Source organism: Pituophis catenifer, unplaced genomic scaffold (genome assembly GCF_029215685.1).
Source record: "Pituophis catenifer annectens isolate HBS135680 unplaced genomic scaffold, rPitCat1.0.hap2 SCAF_5, whole genome shotgun sequence".
NCBI classification, from domain to species: Eukaryota; Metazoa; Chordata; class Lepidosauria; order Squamata; family Colubridae; genus Pituophis; species Pituophis catenifer.
Window position 1 is genome coordinate 17,207,704 of NW_027256885.1, and position 20,841 is coordinate 17,228,544.

The following is a 20,841-nucleotide window of genomic DNA, read 5'->3' on the forward strand; positions in this document are numbered from 1 at the left end:
CGTCTATCATTTTCTGTATGATGTCCTTTAGTTCATCTCTCTCGGGTGATCTGTCTCTGGCGTGCCTGGCTGCACTTTCTTTTGGCCTCACGCTTCTGTTTGTTTGGTCCAGTTCCTCCATCTCCAAGGCAGTTGGGATTCTGGCGGTGGCACCTTCAGGTTCCCCCAGCTCTGCCATCAGCCTGGTGGTGGACCTTGTGTTCATCCTTCCTTCCATTTCCGATTTTAGTTCTGTTTATTGGGTACAACCGTCCTCTGCTACCATATTGAGAAGTAAGCTTTCCAAGGATCTTGCCCAATAATCACAGACACGATAGGCTTTGAGTTCAATGTATTTATTTACTCCATTTCTTTCTTTTCAGATACTCATTTGGAATAGGTCCTGGACTTCTGTGCACAGCCTTATATATGGAGGAGGTGGAGTCAAGGTAAGGAGGAGTTATGGGAAGGGCTAAGTGAGGGAGGAGGGGTCAGTGGGTCAGTCTATGCAATGGTGTATACACAGTTAGGCATTTACTCGTAACAATGCTGGCTGGGGGTTTCTGGGAGTCGAAGCTGAGTTCACACACAACACTAAAACACAAGGTCGAAGACCTAAGGAAAGTCCCAGCCCCAATCCAGCCAAGGGTCCACCCAGTGGCCAGTCATGGGGGCCCTGTAGCCCCCCCCCCCACCAGCCCACTACTCTTCCCACGGTGTCTCCCGTCTCCCTCCTACCCCCCAAGCCAGAGGGTTCCCCGCCTTGAATCCTGTGGCTGGAGATCTCTGCCCTTGGCTCAATCCCCGGATCTCCCCGCTCGCAGCCCGGCGCGAATCCCCGCATCGACCCTCCAGCTTCGTTCCCACGATCAGCCAAGAAAGGGATCGGTGGCGCGGCGCAGCCCCCGTCCCCAGGGAAAAGATTCCAAAGCCCATCTTCCTCTCCAGCCCCCTCTTCTGGCCGCGGATGATTGGCATGGGTGGGGCTGCTGCTGCGATTCCTGCCGCTGCGGGGGTCGCGCTCTCTCTCCCCCTCCTTTCTACTCTTACTCCCCCTCCCCAAGCGCCGCCCCCTCCCCTCCCCTCCTCCTCTCCCCCCTCCGGCTCCCCCCCACGTTCAGGAGGCGGCTGGCCACTCGGCGTTGGTGCTGGAGGCGAGGCGGCCGAAGATGATGGGGCGGCGGAGCAGCGGCGGGGCGGCGGCGGCGGAGCGCTGATCGCGGAGGGGAGGCAGGGGGCGCGGTCAGTCCGGCGGGCGAGCCCAGAGCCCCGCGGGGAGGATGGGGGCGCCCTCCCCCGCCCCACGACTGGCCCTCCTGGCGTTGCTGCTGGCGGGTAGGTAGGCCTGGAAGAGGAGGGGGGTCGCGAGAATCTGTGGGGGGTTCCCTCCGAGCTCCTCAGACCCTTCCCTACATTGGATAAAGCCGGCCAAAGAGATGGGCAAGGGTCTTTCTGGGCTCCTTCCCGCTCGGATTTGGGGGGGGGGGAAGAGAAATGGGGAGACGAAGGGGGGCGTTTTGGTGTCACCCCTGACACGTGTCCCCCAAATCCACACAGAGCATCCTTGGAAGAGATGCGGGGAGGGGGTCGTGCTAAAATCGCAGCACGCCCCCCCCCCACCAATCCAATTCAAATCGTGGGGACTGGAGAGGGGAGGGGGCGGCTGCGGAAATCTCGGTGTTCTCTAGATTTAGGGGCGGGGGCGGAGAAAAGGGGGGGTCCCCCCACTCCCCAGCTGTCAATCAGCGTCTTTCAGAGGGAGGCTGCGATTGGGGTCCCTTTCGCGTGGAAAGGCATGGGTTCCCCGGGGTGGGGCGGCCGTCGAAGCCAAGAAGGGGAGGGGTCCTGCTCTCTCCTCCCCCCACCTCCCCAGCCCACTATTTCTCAAACGGACCGGGCTACAAAGCCCAACATCCCCAGCTAGGACAGCCGAAGGCGCCCGGTTTTTAATACAAGCTGGCCATCATTTCACGAAGGGGAGGGGGATTAGAATTAGAGGAAGGGAACAAGAGGGGGAGGGGGACGGAGGGCGGCATCGCCAGGAATGGTTTATGGGTTCCTGACCATGTGCAGAAAATCCACCCGCCCCGCCCTACACCCACACCCACCTCTTTCCTTCTTTTTTTGGGGGGGGGGGGGGTCGGAATTCTGGGAGGGTCTTTGCAAAGTGGGGAGGGAGGCCTGTATTTGGCGGCAGGGGAGAGGCTTGGTTGCGACCCCCCTCCCCCAAAGCAGGTGAAAAGAACCCCCGGATGGGTCTTTCTGGGAGAAGGGGGGAGAGATCCCTCAAAATGGGGGGAGGGGTTCCGCAGTTGTGCCCCTCCCTCACTGCAAGCCCCTTCCTTCCTCCATCTTTTTTTCCTTCCTTCGTTTTTTCGTCCTTCCTCCCCTCTCCTCCTTCCATTTCTTTTCCTTCCCCTCCTTCCTCTTTTTTCCTCCTTCTCTCCCTCCCTCCTACCTTTTCCCTCCTTCCTTGCTTCCCTATCTTTCCTCTTCCCTTCTTCCTCCCTCCCTCCTTTCTTTCCTTCTCTTTCATTTTCCTTCCTCTCTCCTTCCCTCCCTCCTCCTCTTCCTTCTTCCCTGCCTCTCTCCCTCCTCTACTTCTTCCCTCCTTCTATCCCTACTTCCTTTTCTCCCCATCTCCCTTCCTCCTTCCCTCCTTCATCCCTTCCCTCCTTCATCCCTTCCCTCTCTCCTTTTCCATTTTCCTCCCTCCATCTCTCCTTCCTCCCTTCCTCTCTTCTTCCTTCTCTCTTCTTTTCCTTCCTTCCCTTTCCTTCCTTCCTTCCTCCTTCATTTTCCCTCCCTCCTTCCACCCTTCCCTGTCCTCTCTTCCATTTTCTTCCATCCATCCAGGGGTGAAATCCAGCAGGTTCTGACAGGTTCTGGAGAACCGGTAGGGGAAATTTTGAGCAGTTCGGAGAACCGGTAGCAGAAATTTTGAGTAGTTTGGACAACCGGCAAATACCACCTCTGGCTGGCCCCAGAGTGGGGTGGGAAAGGAGATTTTGCAGTATCCTTCCCCTGGAGTGGGGTGGGAATGGAGATTTTGCAGTATCCTTCCCCTGCCACGCCCACCAAATCACGCCCACAGAACTGGTAGTAAAAAAATTTGGATTTCACCACTGCATCCATCCCTCCTTTCCTTCTTCCCACCCTCCCTCCCTCTCAGCTTCCTTCTTTCCCTGCCTCCCTCCTTCCACCCTTCCCTGTCCTCTCTTCCATTGTTTCCCTACATCCCTCCTCCCTCCCTTCCTTCCTCCCACTCACCTTCCCTCCTTCCCTCCCTCTCATCTTCCATCCTCACCCCACCCTCCTTCATCCCTTCCCTGTCCTCTCTTCCATATTCTTTCCTCCATCCCTCCTTCATTCCTTCCCTCCCTCCCTCTCTCCCTTTCTTCCTCCAATTTCCCCCTCCATCCTTCTTTTCCTTCCCTCCCTCCCTCCCTCCCTTCCTTCTCACTCCCTCCCTCCTTTTCTTCCTTCCCTCCTTTTTTCCTCCCTCCTTCCTTTCCTCCCTCCCTCCCTTCAATTTCTCCCACCCTCCCTCTTTTCCTTCCTTTGCTCCCTCCTTTCCTTCCTTCCTTCCTCCCTCCCTCCAGGCCACACCTCCTGGGAATTAATCTCCCTTTACTACGGCTCCAAAGGAGGCAAGAGGATCCCAAGGATGAATCAGGCTGTGTGGGAACTGCTGCTATTTTTGTCACGTGAGGCACAGTAGCACGGAGGGGTGTGGGAGAAAAAAGGTGTATATTTTCCCCCTCCCCTCTCCTTGGGAAAAGCCCCTTGGGGTTTCCACTCACCTCTCCCACGGAGGCATGTGTGCGTAATCGAAGGGGGGGGGTCTTAGAGCTGTCATGGGGAGGGGGGGGCAGCCAGAGAAAGACCCCCTAAGTGCCACCTTCCGACGTGTCTGCTTTCCTTCCTTGCAGCCTCCGATACCCATCCAAGTTTCCCGGGTGACCCCAAAGTCCCAGGACCCCTCTTGAGGAGCAGCCAAGCCCCCTCCCTTATCAGCAGCCACCCCCCCGCGAAAGAGCATCCGTCTTCCCCTGAAGAGACCTCCAGGTCTGGGGACAGCATCTCCACAGGCCAGGCATTGTCTCTGCAACTGGCCTTGGCCAAGGAGTCCCCGCTGGTGCCCCACGCTCTGCCCCCCACACGTCCCCGGCAACCTGCGTGGGAGCCCAAAACCTGGCCAGATCTCTGTCCCAGCTGCTCCTGGCGGACAGCGCGGGAGATGGTGGGGAATGATTTGCACACAGAACCTGGCACAGAAGCCTCCTCAGCCACCCCACGCGTGGCACCTCTGGGTTGGGCAGAAGATGGCACCTGGCATCTTTTTGACCATGGCAAAGCCGGGCCGGGCAGCCAAGAAGACGTGGGCAGCGGAGACCCCCATGCGAAGACACCCCCGAATCCTGGGTGGGCCACGGCGCTTCCCCCGCATGATTTTGACCCACTCAGTCGTGCCCCCAAGAGGGACCTGCTGCTCGACCCCACGCAATCCACACATGACCCCCAAGAGGCCGACACCCCGCAAGGAGCCAGGGGCATCCCGGGCCCGAAGGAAGAGCCCTCCAGCCGCACCCCGAACCTGGAGACCCTCCACTCTGTGGCGCCCCCCGCCGTCAAATCCACGCATACCCCTGCCTCCAACCCGCTGGCCTCGGAGATCATTGATTACTACCTATTCGATGGGGGGTCCTTACGTGGGCCCAGCATGGGCACCACCAAGACGAAGCCCCCCGTGGACAAAGGGGTCTCGTGGCCCTTCCGTGACCTTTATGACGAGTTCAGCCCTTTTGACGAGTCGGATTTTTACCCCACGACCTCCTTTTACACCGACGGCGACGAGGAAGAGGAACTGGAAGAAGAGGAAGAGGAGGTGGAAGAGGCAGGGGCCGCGGAGGAAGAGGAGAAGGGGAAGGACTCCTGGGCCCCCACGCCCCCCAAAATCCATAGCAAACTCCCCAGCTCAGAGCCCACCGCCCGCCGCTTTCTCCTTCCCCCTTTGCAGACTTTTGTCATTTCGGGAGGACAAACCGTCTCCGGACCGGTTTCGGGGGATCTGGCCCGGGAAATCGGCATCCTGGAGAATGGCACCGATTGCCACAGCGGCCACACCCAACACAATGCGACCTGCAAGTCGGTTTGCGACACCTTCCCAAGTTACTGCCACAATGGGGGGCAGTGTTACCTAGTGGAGAACCTGGGCGCCTTCTGCAGGTAAGTTGGGGGGCTGGAAAGGGGGCAGGGGTCTCTTTGGGCTGCCCAATTTCCAAAGGGGAAGATTTGGGGGGATTGACACAGAGACACCCCCCTTACTTCAAGCCGGAGAAGCTAAGTGGGGTGTCTTTTCAACTTCAGGCTGGGTTGAATGTGTGCAGACACGTGCCGTGGATGTGAAAAGGAGATTTCGGCCCTCGGGGGAGGGGGGATTGAGAACTAATTTTCCACTTTCGGAGAAAGCCTATCGTAGAAAGGGGAGAATTTCCCACTCTGGCTTCTGATATGCCCCCCCTCCCATTTAATACATGTACATTCTCCACGTGTTTGGCTCCTGAGAAGATGGAATCCAGAAAACAGTGGGGACGTCGCCTCCCACCCACCCACCCAGCAGAGAGAGTGAGAAAAAGAGATGGGGGGAGAGAGAAGGAGAGAGAGAAAGAAAGAACAAGAGAGAGAAACAGCGAACGAAAGAGAATGAGAAAGAGAGAGAATAAGAGGAAGAGGAAGACAGAATGAGAGTGAGAGAGAGAGAATGAGAGAGGGGGAGAGAAAGAACTGTAAGGAGAGTGAGAAGCAGAGAGGGAGAAATAAAAAGAAGGAGGAGAGAAGGAGAAAGAAAAAGTGAGAGAAAGAGGAAAGAGGAGAGAAAAAAGAGAAAAAGAAAGAGACAGAAGGAATGATAGAGGAGAGAGATAAGGAGAGTGAGATAAAAACAGAAGGAGAAATAGAGGAGAGAGAGAAGAGAGAAAAACAGAAAGAGAAAAGTGAATGAGGGAGAGAGGAGAGAGGGAGAGAGTAAGACAGAAAGAAAGAGAGAATGAGACCCTCTGGTCAAGCAGGAGACCTAGACCATTCCTCTCTTTCTCTCTCTCTCTCTCTCATGGGTTCAATAGAAAAAATGGAATAAGATGAAATATACTGCTAATAATTAAAAAGATCAGGGGAAAGTTTGAGAAATATACTTGATAAATGAAAGAAAGACCGGGGTTGCCTGGACTCCATAGTTGAAAATATAAAATTGAAAATGAATACAGCAATAGAGAGGGATGAAGGAAGGAGAAGAGAGATGGAAGAAGGAAGGAGAGAGAGGGAAGGAAGAGAAGGGAGGAAGGGAGGGAAGGGAAATTAGAGTAGGAGTGAGGACAAGAGAGGGAGGAAGAGAGGAGGAGAAGGAGAAAGGAAGAGGAAGTAGGGAGAAGAAGGGGGGGGGAAGAGAAAGTAAGAAGGAAAGAAAAGAGAGAGGTGGTAGGTTTGAGGAGAAAGATTGCTGTACAATAAAAAAGATGAAATGGAAGAAAGGCAACCCCAAACAAATATTAAGATAAAGGATGAATTGTTAAACTTTAAAGAATAAAAGAGACCAAATAGCAATAAATAGCAATAATTAGAAACACACATACAAACATACAACGTATTTTCTTTGAACAGAGTATTTGGCCGGTTCACAAATTTAAACAGTGTTTAGTCATTTCAATTAAATTTACAATTTCTATATTTCCTTTTTGCCATATTTATTCCTCATCTATTTTTTTAAAAAAACAATATTACCCTTCATCCTCATCTCTAATCTTAATCAAATTCACTTTTTCCCTTCTATTCTATATTATACCCCTTCGCATTGTCATCTATTTTTATATCCATCCTCACATTGGTTAATTATGTAATATTAGTTGTTTAATACAAATTCAACATTTTAATATAAATCAATTAGTTATATAACTATCTTTTTTGTATATTAATCAATATGAACATGAATATTCCAATTATTTCCATGCAATCCAATTTCTTACAAATCAATTAATTATATTTACCAATAATAATAAACCAAATAATTTCCCCATATATTCCTCCAAACCACAACTTAACCATTTCTGCTTTCAACACAATATACAATTAATAGTATCTCAATTATTACAATTCCCTAGTTAAATAGAGATTTTTTTCTTTTGTGTTTTAAAATCTTGAACTCTCCTCTTTTGCCCTAAATTTCCCATTGTTTGCACCTACCTTTTTTGGTGAGGAAAAAGAAAAGAAATCTGCCTCTGCCTAATTTTCCAACGTTGCAGCAAACAGCAAAGCCAACAGCCTGCTTTACTTTCAGTTTCATTTTCAGATTGATTTGCACAAGGAGAAAAAAAAATCTGCTCCAGCAATTTAGCTCTTTGCAGCAAGCAGCAGAGCCCTGCACAAAACAGCTGAGAGCAAATCAGCTGAGAGTCGGGAGGCTGATCTAATCAACGGGCTAATTAGCCTATGCTGAAGCTGAAAGGAGTTGTTTTTTCTTGCTGTTTGCTTGCAAGGAGGTAACTGCACAGGCCAAAGGGTGGGGGCCACCCTCCTTGCCACTTAGCGCCCCCTGCCGCCCCCTTTTTATTTTTATTTTTATTTTACTTCAGATTTATATACCGCCCTTCTCCCTAGGGACTCAGGGCGGTGTACAGCCAAGTAAAAACACATAAATACATAATACATAATACATAGATTAAGAACAGATTAAAAGGAAATATCTCAATTTGGCCCACAATTTAAAAAGACAAACGAATTTAAAATCATTTAAAAGGATTTGTTAGGCCAGCCTCTAGCACCCCCCTGCTGCCCCCCTTGCCTCTTACTGCCCCCCTAAGGCGTCCCACCGCCCCCCAGGGGGTGGTACCGCCCACTTTGGGAACCACTGGTCTACTCATTTGTTTGCTTTTAACACTGATCAGCTGTAGGGCGGCCCTTTGAAGCCCCGCGGCAAGAGTTTAAACAGTTTTTTCCCCTCTAGCCAATCAGCTGGGACTCAGGAGGCAGCAATAGATTGGGGGTGGGGCCAAATAAAAGGTAAGAATAGCAGGGGGGGCAGAAACGGTTCGGTGATGTCATATCGTCACCGCTACTGGCTCGGGGGAACCGGGCCGAACCGGGAGGAACCCACCACTGGGTGGGGGGATATTTAAAGACTCCCCTCCCTCTTGAGACCCTCCCTGGCTGGGCAAGGATGAGAGACCCCTTCCCTCTTTCCCCAGAGGGAATCCCACCCCTCCTCTCTTCCCCCTCTTTTGCGACCAAAGGGTGTGTGTCCTTCGACAGCCCCCTCCACTCTGAAAATTCTGGCTCTCGAATCTGAGGCTGGGAACCAAGATGGCGGTGGCCATTTCAGAGGCTCTTGACCCCCCCGTGGGAAAGCAGCGAGACCCCCCCACCACCTCTCAGCTGCCCCCAGACTCAAAACAGGGCCTCTGAGTATCTCACACACCGGGGGGGAGGGGTGTGTGAAGCCAAGAGACCCTTTTCTCCCCACCCCCATCTTTGCCTTGAAAGGGGAGGGAGTCACCTTTGACCTTGTCGTCCCCCCACTGACCAATCCCCCATCCCAATTCTGCCGACTCAGACCCCAGACTCTTGAAAAATGCCCCTTCCCCAAAAACTTTATTCTGGGCCTAACATGGCTGCTTGGTGCTTCCACTGATTCCCAAAGGGGGGGGGGCAGGGAGGAATGGGGGTGTCGTAAGGCAGGTAGTCCGATTTATGACCAAAGTTGAGCACAACGTTTATGTCGCTAAGCGAGATGGGTAAGTTTTCCCAGTCGGACGACCTTTACGAGGGTGCCCACACCCCAAATCTAAAGTTGAGACAGGTAGTCCTCGACTTACGACCACCATCCAATTTCCATTGTTAAGTGAGACGTTCACTAAGGGAGTTGTGCCCCGTTTCACACCTGGTTGTTAAGTGAATCGCTGCGGTGGATAAGTCGGTCGCCCGGTTGTTAATAATAATAATAATAATAATAATAATAATAATAATAATAATAATAATAATAATAATAATAATAATTTTATTTCTATACCGCCCTTCTCCCGAAGGACTCAGGGCGGTGTACAGCCAATTTAAAAACACAAGACACAACAATGATTAAAAATTAAAATTAAGCAAATCGGGCTTCTCCCTGGACTTGGCTTCATTGCAAAAGCGGATCATGTGACCCCCCTCGGGACGCTGCGACTGTCATAAGTACAAGTTGGTCGCCTTACGTCTGAATTAGGATCATGGGGAGGCCGTGACAGTCGTAAGGGTAAAACAAACTATGTTGCTTCTTTCAGTGCCGTGGTAGCGTCGAATGGTTACTAAATGAACAGTCATAACTCGAGGACTATGTTCCAAGCTCCGTGCATGGAGGCCATTCTCTGTGCAGACCCCCTACCCTGAATTCCGCAGATGGGGAAGACCCCCCTCCTTTCTCCCAGAAGCAGGCAGATGGTATTTGGAGTCCTCTGGCCTCCCGCTCTGCCAGAGTTAGGTCAAAGCCGTCCCAAGCCGTTAATCCACTTGGAAGTCCAGCCGGGAGGTCATAAACCACGGTCAGAAATAGAACCCAGCTCCCCGGATCCCATGGGGAGATCCTGAAGCCAGGGATAATGAACTTTGTAGTCTGTTGAGGTTGGGTGGGCCGGTTGAACACCATATCGTGGTGGATTTTGCAGAGATGTGGATTTTGCAGAGATCTAGTGGCGGGGAGTTCCATAGGTTCCAAGTAGCTTTAGCCAAGATGGAAGATACATAGACTCATAGGGTTGGACGGGACCTTGGAGATCTTCTAGTCCAACCCCTTGCTCAAGCAGGAGACCCTACACAGGAAGTCCTCGATTTATGACAGTCTGTTTAGTGACCGTTCCGAGTTTCAGCAGCACTGAAAAACGTGACATATGGCCGTTTTTCACACCCCGCGATCAGGTGATCAGAGTTCAGACTTCTACTTATGACGGTGCCAGAGTCATACAATCCCCTTTTGTGACCGTCAGACTAGCCAAGTCAATGGGAAAGCCCGATTCACTTAAAGACCAGGTTGCTCGCTTCACCACTGCCATGATTCACTTAACAGCGGCCAGAGAGGTCGTTTGAAGGGGGCAAAACTCAAGACGTAACAAATGTCTCACTTAATGAGCAAAATTTTGGGCTCAGTGGTGGTTGTAAATCGAGGACTACCCATATAACAACGGGCCTAATGCCATCCTATATAACAAGTTATAAAAAGGAAATATATAGATCTAAAATATCAGGATGAATATTATAATTATAATAATATGAATTTAAGATCCGTCTTTTTCCATCGGTCTCCTGAGCATAATAGAATTAATCCTCAGACTTGCGATTGCCACAGAGCCCAAAATTTCTCTTGCTAAACACGACGATTGTTAAGTGAGTTCTGATTCTGTTTAACGACCTTTCTGCCCACTGTGTTTAAGAGAATCCCTGCCGTTGTTAAGTTGGTCACACCGTTCTTAAGTGAATCACTGCAGTGCTGAAGTTAGTAAGTGGTCATTCAGTGAATCGGGCTTCTGCATTGACTGCTGGTTGGAAGGTCGCAGAAGGGGACCGCATGACTCATAAATATGAGTACATTGCCACATGCGTTTTGATCGCGTGAACGCGGGGACACAGCAACGGTCTTAAGTCTGAACAACGGGCCGAAGTCACTTTTTTCAGTGCTGTCATAACTTCTAACGGTCACTAAATGAAGCAAAAAATCAGGAATGTCTAGTACACTAGTCCTCAACTTACAACCATTCACTAAGTGACCCTTCAAAGTTACGACGGCACTGAAAAAAGTGACTTGTTTTTCTCACTTATGACCATTGCGGCATTCCCATGGTCATGTGATCCAAACTAAGACGCTTGGCAACTGACTCATATTTATGATGGTTGCAGTGTTCCGGGGATCACGCGATCCCCTTTAGAGACCACCTGACCAACAAAGTCAATGTGGAAGCACGATTCGCTTAACCACCATGTGACTCACTTAACAATGGCAGTGTCAGGTATGCTTCCTTCAAAGTCCAAGAAAGAATGACCCCAACTCCATTGTTTTATAGAGAAAGGTACTTTTACTGGAAAATGAAGTGATCGCAACCAAGGAAAAGCAGAATCTGAGGCAAAAGTGCAAAAATTACGGATAGAAAGCATTCCCTCCCACTGTCCATCGTAAATCATCCAATCCAAGGGTCTCCCAGAGGTCAGGTGGGAGCACACGTCTGGCAGCATCATCAAATCAGGAATGCCATGACCGTTGACCCGACAGCAGCTTCAAAGATGCAGCCCAGTAGCTTAAGTATCACTTTCGTTTCTCTCTCCAGCACGCTCCCCCCCCATGCTAGCTCCCCCTCCCCCCGTTACCATGGCAGCCAAAGCAGTAAAGGTGGAGGCTGACAGGCAGTGATTCACTTAACAACAGTGGCCGGAAAGGTAGTAAAACAGGGCAAAATCCCTTTCATCGCTGTCTCGCTTAGCAATGGAAATGTTGGGCTCAGTGGCGGTCGTAAATAAAGGACTACCTGTAGCGACATTTCCACTTTATGTAATGCTGAAACCTTTCACATAGCTCACAAAAGTACCTAATAATTTAATTTAATTTAATTTAATTTAATTTAATTTAATTTAATTTAATTTAATTTAATTTAATTTAATTTAATTTAATTAATTTAATTAATTTAATTAATTTAATTTAATTTAGTTTGTTTAATTGAATTTAGTTGAATTTAAATAATTTAAATTAAATTAAATTATTTTAAATTTTTAATTTTTTGTTGATTTTTTAATTTATTTTAAAATTTTTATTTTTATTTTTTATTATTTACGTTTCATTTTTTCATAATTTTTCATATATTTTTTTTAAAAAGTTTTCATTGAATTTAATTGCAAACGGCGCTGCCATTCTCCTCCAGATGTGAATTTTGCATGGGGGGGGAGGGGGAATCACATTTTCTTGCATGCGAGCCAATCCAATCCGTCCCCAGCTTCTGTCCTTAAAATAGACTTCCTCCTTCCAGGGAGTCTTTATTTGCATCCCTAAGCCGAGAGAGAGAAAGAGCCGGGATGGGGGATTGCACGAGATCAGTCCAAACCTTTGCCGGTCCTTCTCCCCTTAGGTGCAACACCCAGGACTACATCTGGCACAAGGGGCCACGCTGCGAATCCATCGTGACCGACTTCCAGGTGATGTGCGTGGTGGTGGGCTCGGCCGCCCTGGTGGTCCTGCTCCTCTTCATGATGACCGTCTTCTTCGCCAAGAAGCTCTACCTGCTCAAGACCGAAAACCTCAAGCTGCGGAAGAGCAAGTGAGTGGGAGGGAGGGTCTGCCCCTCCCCCCCAAAAGTGCCCCCTCTTGGATATAACCCTTCCTTCCTCCCTCCTCTTCTTTCTCCCTCCTCTTCTTTCCTCCCTCTCTCTCTCCCTCCCTCCTTTCCTTCCTTCTTTCCTTCCCTTCCTCCCTTCCTCCTTTTCCTTCCTTTCCTCTTTCATTTCTTCCTCTCCTCCCTTCCTTCCTCCCTCTCCTTTCCTTCCTTACTTCCTTTCCACCTTCCTCCCTCCCTTTCCTTCCTCCCTTCTTTCTTCCTCCCATCTCCATCCTTCCTTCCCACAGTTTTTCCTTCCTCCCCCTCTCTCTCCTCCCTCTCCTTCCTTCCTCCCTCCCCTGCTCCCTTGCACCCTCCCTCTCCTTACTCCCTCCATCCCTCTCCTCTCTTCCTCTCTCCTCTTCCTTCCTTCTTTCCTTCTCTCCCTCCCTCCTTTCCCTTTCTTTCCTGTTTCCTTCCTTCCTTCCTCTGCCTTGCCCCTTCCTTCCTTCCTTCTCTCCCTCCCTCTCTCCTCTTCCTTCCTTTTTTCCTTCCTTTTCTCTTTCCTTTCTTTTTCTCTCCCTCACCCCTTCCTTCCCTCCCTCCCCCTCCCTTCTTTCCTTCCTCCTTCCCTCTTCTTCCTCCCTCCCTCCATTCATCCCTTTCATTCCTCCCTCTTTCCCTCTCTCTCCTTCCCTCCTCCCTCCCTCCCTTTCCTTCCTTCCTTCCCACCTCCCTCCCTCCCTCCCTTGCTCCCTCCCTTTCCTGCTTCCCTTCTTTCTTCCTCCCATCTCCTTCCTTCTTTCCTTCCTTTCCACCTTCCTCCTACCCTCTCTCTCCTACCTCTCTCCCTCCCTCTCCTTCCTGCCTCCCTTTCCTTCTTCCCTCCCCCATCTCCCTTCCTTCCTTCCCACCTTCCTCCCTCCATCTCCTCCTTCCCTTCTTCCATCAGTGACTCAAAGTGATGAACATCCCTCCTCCTCCTCCTATTTTCCTCACCACAACAACCCTGTGAGGTGGGTTGGCCTCAGAGAGAGAGAGCGACAGGCCCAAAGTCACTGTGCGCTACCATGTTTGAAGAGGTCCTGTTGTCTGATATCAACAAGACCACCCCCTCTCTTAAGGGTTTGGAGGTGGCAGGCAAATGTTACTCTGGCCAAGAGCTACCCGTTGTAACCTTACGTTGTGCCCAGAGAAACATGAAGAATGGTTGCAGGAATTGGATCTGTCTAGTCTAGTGAAGAGAAGGACCGGGGGGACATGATAGCATCTTCCAAAATTTGAGGGCCTGCCCCATAGAAGACTGGGTCAACCTGTTCTCCAAAGCACCCGAAGGCAGGATAAGAAGGAACAGATGGCAACTCATCAAGGAAAGAAGCAGCCTGGAACTAAGGCGCGAGGACAATTAAGCAGTGGAACGGCTAGCCACCAGAAGTGGTGGCTGCTCCATCACTGGAGATCTTTCAAGAAGCGCTTGGACAAGCATTTGTCTGAAATGGTATAGGGTCTCCTGCTCAAGCAGGGGATTGGACTAGAAGACCTCCAAGGTCCCTTCCACCTCTGTACTTCTGCAATTCTCCACTATACTCTCTCTCACCAACATCCCCTGAGCTTCTCAAGTCTACCTTTTTCCCACCAAGTTGTTTTATTTTATAACATATAAAATTCCAATTTCAATTAAATAGTGTGTTGTCTGGGTACAAATAGTTTTAGGAAATAATAATCAAAATGTTTACAACAGTATTCATTACATTAATATTAGTTATAATAATATGAATAATAATAACAATATTTTTTAACCAATTTAACATACCTTCCTTATATCACTGATCCTTTCCATATATTTCCCTTTTTCTAGCTCCTGTCAGCTAATCATTGATAAAATATTTATTTATTTCAATTTGTATACCGCCCTTCTCCTAGTGGACTCAGGGCGGTGAACAGCCAGAGCTAAAACACATGCAGATACAAAATTTAAAATTGTTAAAAGAATTATATAACTGGCCCAATTTAAAACAATTCAATTTAAAACCCCATGACAATTTAAAACTAAAAAACTAAAAAGACTAAAAAAGGGGGAGGGGGTTCACGCCAGCCCTGCTTGATGGAAAAGAAAAGTTTTCAGGGCACAGCAAAAGACCCAGAGATCCGATATCCTTCGTATCTCCGGGGGCAAATCATTCCAGAGGGCAGGAGCTGCCACAGAGAAGGCCCTCCCCCTGGGGGTCGCCAGCCGACATTGCCTGGCTGACGGCACCCTGAGGAGTCCCTCTCTGTGGGCGCGTACTGGTCGGTGGGAGGCTATCGGCGGCAGAAGGCGGTCCTGCAAATACCCAGGTCCTATGCCATGGAGCGCTTTAAAGGTGGTAACCAACACCTTGAAGTGCACCCGGAAGACAACTGGAAGCCAATGCAGCTCACGCAGGAGAGGTGTCACATGGGAGCGCCCTCTCGCTCCCATAATCCCCCGCGCGGCCGCATTCTGCACCAGTTGGAGCCTCTGGGTGCTCCTCAAGGGGAGCCCCATGTAGAGAGCATTGCAGTTGTCCAGGCGGGAAATGACGAGTGCCTGAGTGACTGTGCGTAAGGAGTCCCGATCCAGAAAGGGACGCAACTGGCGAATCAGGCGGACCTGATAAAAAGCCCCCCTGGCCACGGCCGTCATATGCTCTTCTAAAGACAGCTGTGCATCCAGGAGGACGCCCAAGTTGCGAGCCCTATCCGTGGGGGCCAATAACTCGCCCCCAATAGCCAGTGATGGCACCAGCTGGCTATATCGGGACGCCGGAAGCCACAGCCACTCGGTCTTGGAAGGGTTGAGTCTGAGCCTGTTTCTCCCCATCCAGATCTGCACGGCCTCCAGGCACTGGGACATCACGTCAAGGGCATCATTGGGATGGTCCGGGGTGGAGATGTACAGCTGAGTGTCATCAGCGTACTGATGGAACTCCACCCCAAAGCCACGGATGATCTCACCCAGCGGCTTCACATAAATGTTGAACAGAAGGGGCAAGAGGACCGACCCCTGAGGCACCCCACAAACAAGGCGCCTCGGGGTCGACCTCTGCCCCCCTGCCAACACCAACTGCGACCGGTCGGAGAGATAGGAGAACCACCGCAGGACGGTGCCCCCCACTCCCAACCCCTCCAACCGGCGCAGCAGGATACCATGGTCGATGGTATCAAAAGCCGCTGAGAGATCTAACAGGACCAGGATAGAAGAACAACCCCTATCCCGAGCCCTCCAGAGATCATCCACCAACGCGACCAATGCCGTTTCCGTGCTGTGCCCAGGCCTGAAGCCGGACTGGAGCGGATCCAGATAGACAGCTTCATCCAGGTACCCAGGAAGCTGTTGCGCCACCACACTCTCAACAACCTTCGCCAAGAAGGGAAGGTTGGAGACCGGACGATAGTTAGCCAAAACAGCCGGATCCAGAGCAGGCTTCTTGAGGAGGGGCCTCACCACCGCCTCTTTCAAGGCGGATGGCAAGACACCCTCACTCAAGGAAGCGTTGATAATCCCCTGGAACCAGCCTCGCGTAACCTCCCGGGAGGCCAGCACCAACCAGGAGGGACACGGGTCCAATAAACATGTGGTCGCATTCAGCCGCCTGAGTATCCTGTCCACGTCCTCGGGAGCAACAGGATCGAATTCCTCCCAAATGACAGTCTCAAGACCGGCACCCATCATCCCGTCTGTACCTACCCAGTCAGAGACTAAGCCTTCCCGAATCTGAGTGATTTTATCGTGCAGATACTGAACAAAATCCTCAGCAAAATAGGTCCCAAGTCAAAAAATATTCAGTTTCTTTCTTTTCCTTAATTGTAAGTGATAGCCTATTCATTTCTGCACAGTCTAGTATTTTTTTTAATCACATTTTCATCTGTTGGGATCTCTTCACTTTTCCATTGTTGTGCAAATATGATTCTAGCTGCAGTCAGTACATGTAAAATCAAATATACATTCCCTTTATTATACTTGTCCGGTAAAATGCTCAACAAGAATATCTCTGGTTTCAAATCAATATGTTGTTTTATCATTTTTTCTAGCCATGTATGTATTTTTGTCCAATATTTTTTTGCTTTTTGACATGTCCACTACGTATGATAGTACGAACCAGGTTTCTGATGGCATTTCCAACATTTTGCAGACTTATCCTTAAACATCTTTGCTAACATTGAAGGCGGAAAATGCCATCTCTTTGTATGCAGTAGACACTGTTAATTAATTAATTAATTAATTTATTAATTAGACTTCTATACCGCCCTTCTCCTGAAGGACTCAGGGTGGTGTACAGCCATATTAAAACACATAGAATTACAAAATTTAAAACCAATTAAAATCAAATATATAAAATGGCTCAAAAATTTAAAACACTTAAAACATACACACACCCCTTAAAAATTCATATTAGGCCAGTCCAGCTTGCTGGAACAGAAGAGTCTTCAGGGCGCGGCGAAAGGTGTGCAGGTCGGGGCTAAGATGAAGCTCTAGGGGGAGCTCATTCCAGAGAGCCGGTGCCCCCACAGAGAAGGCTCTCCCCCTGGGTGTCACCAGTCGACATTGCTTGGCTGACGGCACCCTGAGGAGCCCCTCTCTGTGGGAGCGTATTGGCCGGTGGGAGGCTGCTGGTGGCAGAAGGCGGTCTCGTATATACCCAGGTCCTAAGCCATGGAGCGCTTTAAAGGTGGTCACCAACACCTTGAATCGCACTTGGAAGACCACTGGGAGCCAGTGCAGCTCACGCAGGAGGGGTGTTACATGGGAGCGCCGAGTCACCCCCATAACCACCCGCGTGGCCGCATTCTGGACCAGCTGGAGCCTCCGAGTGCTCTTCAGGGGGAGCCCCATGTAGAGAGCATTGCAGTAGTCCAGATGGGACATGACGAGGGCGTGAGTGACCATGCGCAGGGCATCCCGGTCCAGAAAGGGACACAACTGGTGCATCAGGCGAACCTGATAAAAGGCTCCCCTGGCCACGGCCATCATATGCTCTTCCGAAGACAGCCGTGCATCCAGGACAACACTCAAGTTGAGAGCCCCCTCTGAGGGGGCCAAGATCTCCCCCCCAATAGTCAGCGATGGACCCAGCTGACTATACCGGGATGCCGGGAACCACAGCCACTCAGTCTTGGAGGGGTTGAGTTTGAGCTTGTTCCTCCCCATCCAGATCCGCACGGCCTCCAGGCACTGGGACATCACGTCAAGGGCATCATTGGGGTGGTTTGGAGTGGAGATGTACAGCTGAGTGTCGTCAGCATACTGGTGGAATCTCACTCCGAAACCACGGATGATCTCGCCCAGCGGCTTCACATAAATGTTGAACAGAAGGGGTGAGAGGACTGACCCTTGCGGCACCCCACAAACAAGGCGCCTCGAGGTCGACCTCTGCCCCCCTGCCAACACAAACTGCGTACGGTCGGAGAGGAAGGAGGAGAACCACCGCAACACAGTGCCCCCCACTCCCAACCCCTCCAATCGTTGCAGCATGATACCATGATCGATGGTATCAAAAGCCGCTGGGAGATCTAATAGGACCAGGACAGAGGAGCAACCCCTGTCCCGAGCCCTCCAGAGATCATCAGCCAATGCAACCAATGCCGTTTCCGTGCTGTACCCAGGCCTGAAGCCCGACTGGAATGGATCTAGATAATCAGCTTCATCCAGATACTGGGGCAGTTGTCACGCCACCACACTCAACAACCTTCTCCATGAAGCGAAGGTTGGAGACTGGGCGATAATTCGCTAATACCGCCGGGTCCAGGGAAGGCTTCTTGAGGAGAGGCCTCACCACGGCCTCTTTCAAAGAAGCGGGGAAGAAGCCCTCACTCAAAGAAGCATTAATAATCCCCTGGAGCCAGCCTCGTGTAACCTCCCGGGAGGCCAGCACCAACCAGGAGGGACACGGATCCAGTAAACATGTGGCAGCGCTCAGCCTACCCAGAATCCTGTCCACATCCTCGGGAGTCACAAGATCAAACCCCTCCCAGATAATATTCTCAAGACCCCCCTCCGTCACCCCATCCGAATCTACCCAATCAGAGTCCAGACCTTCCCGAATCTGAGTGACTTTGTCATGCAGGAATTGCACAAAATCCTCAGCCCTGCCCTGCAAGGGGTCTTCCCTCGCTCCCAGGTGAAGGAGGGAGTGGGTCACCCTAAACAGGATTGCTGGGTGGTTCTCTGCAGACCCGATAAGAGCGGAAAAATAATTAAAATTTGCCACCTTTATCGCCACTAGGTAGATCTTAATATGAGACCTCACCAGTGTTCGGTCAGATTCAGAGCGACTGGCCCTCCAATCGCTCTCCAGGTGTCTTTTCCGGCACTTCATCTCTCTCAGCTCCTTGGAGAACCAGGGAGCCAGTTGGGATCGGCACCGGGTCAGAGGCCGCAAAGGCACGATGTGGTCCAGAGCTCCAGCGGCCGCCCTATCCCAGGTGGCCACCAGTTCTTCAGTCGCGCCGTGAGCCAGAGCCTCAGGGAATGGCCCAAGCTCCATCCGGAACCTATCCGGGTCCATCAGGTGCCTGGGATGGAACCACCTGGTCTGTTCCGTCTCCCTCCGGCAAGGGTTAGCGGTTCGAAAGTCCATGCACAGGAGGGAGTGATCAGACCATGACAAGGGTTCGATAACTAAGTCCCCTATTTCCAGATCACTCTGCCACTGACCAGAGACAAAAATTAGATCCAGAGTGTGTCCCCCCATGTGAGTAGGGCCTTGAACTAATTGGGTCAGGTCCAAGGCCATCATGGAAGCCAAGAACTCCCGAGCCACCATAGACGTCTCGCCGACAGATGGCAGGTTGAAATCCCCCATAACCATAAACCTGGGGGTATCAACCGCCACCCCGGCTATCACGTCAGGCAGCTCGGGCAGGGCCGCTGCCACGCAGCAGGGAGCCAAGTACGTGATCAGCAGGCCCATCTGCACCCCACGACCCCACTTCACAAGGAGGGACTCACATCCAGCTATCTGAGGTACAGTGGTCTCCCTTGGACATAGACTTTCTTTAATAATAACCGCCACCCCCCCCCGCCCCTACCCTGGGCCCTCGGTTGATGAAATGCCCAGAAACCTGGTGGGCACAATTCAACCAGGGGCACCCCCCCTTCCAAACCCAACCAGGTCTCCGTAATACCTGTCACATCCGCTCCCCCCTCCTGAATAAGGTCGTGAATGAGGGGGGCCTTATTAACTACAGATCTGGCGTTGCATAACATCAGCCGATGGCCCAGGCCCTGAGGGTCTGTGCTACCTGGGGAACGAGTAGAGCATTGGGGACCGGAACGCACAATTGCTCGAAGATAGTGAGTGCGCACTCCCCTAACATGATATGGCCCCCTGCTTCCACCATACCTGCCCCTCCCACCCACAGTACAGATCGTGCAGCTCTCATTAAGTCGAGCTCTAACTCCCTCCCTGGTATCCAGCCCTGCACCCCTAGTGCCGCTGCCTTCTGCCGGACCCGGCCTTGACCCTTGTGGGTTCTCCCCCAACCCCACTTTGGTCATCCCAGAACCCCTTAAAATTTTAATTAACAGTACATTTTAAAAACCCCTCAATCTCCTCTTTGACGCATGCCATCTCTCGGGGTTCATTTCTATCCAATAGCTTCTGCCATTTATCTAACTCAATCGGCTAACCAAATTTTTTAGCCCATACTATCATTATCTCTTTTACTTGTTCATCTTCCATTTTATTTATTTATTTATTTATTTATTTATTTATTTATTTATTTATTTATTTATTTATTTTGTCGCATTTCTATGCCGCATTCCAACTCCCAAGGGACTCTGGGTGGCTTACAACAGAGAATAAAACAATGCAACAATATCCCATACAAAAGTTAAAAGAAGACATTAAAACATTAAAACGTTAAAACACATACACTCCAATTTTTGGCCGGGTTTCACAAGATCACTATAACGAGATCAACGGCCCCAGGCCTGCCGGAAGAGCCAGGTCTTCACTGCTAGGTAATTGGTTCCAGAGAGCTGGGGCAGCCACAGAGAAGGCCCTCCCCTGTGGGCCTGCCAGCTGACATTGTTTAGCTGACGGGACCCGGAGGAGACCGACTCTGTGGGATCTTACTGGTCACTGGGAGCTATGTGGTAGAAGGCGGTCTCGAAGACAGCCTGGTCCTGAGCCATGTAGGGCTTTAAAGGTAATAACCAACACCTTGAATTGCGCCCGGAGACCGATAGGGAGCCAGTGCAGCTCGCGGAGAATTGGTGTAATGTGGGTGTATCTAGGTGCACCCACTATAACTCGCGCGGCTGCATTCTGGACCAACTGTAGTCTCCGAACACTTTTCAAGGGTAGCCCCATGTAGAGCGCGTTGCAATAGTCCAACCGTGAGGTGACAAGGGCATGAGTGACTGAGGGGAGCCTCCTGATCCAAGTAGGGTCACAATTGGTGCACCAGACGAACCTGTGCAAAGGTCCCCCTAGCTACAGCTGTCAGATGTTGTTCCAATCTCAGCTGTGAGTCTAGAAGAACACCCAAATTGCGAGCCCGTTCTGAGGGGGGC

General features: G+C 50.9%; 1 protein-coding gene across 1 annotated transcript in view; it reads left to right on the plus strand.

The window, feature by feature from the left end:
* Nucleotides 1–1,259: 1,259 nt before the first annotated feature.
* Nucleotides 1,260–20,841, plus strand: part of CSPG5 (chondroitin sulfate proteoglycan 5) — a 34,604-nt gene continuing 15,022 nt past the window's right edge. Inside the window, exons 1-3 of the mRNA XM_070944482.1 lie at nt 1,260–1,314; nt 3,912–5,208; nt 12,117–12,305. Of these exons, the coding sequence (XP_070800583.1) occupies nt 1,260–1,314; nt 3,912–5,208; nt 12,117–12,305 (1,541 nt within the window). The remainder of the gene's footprint in view (nt 1,315–3,911; nt 5,209–12,116; nt 12,306–20,841) is intronic.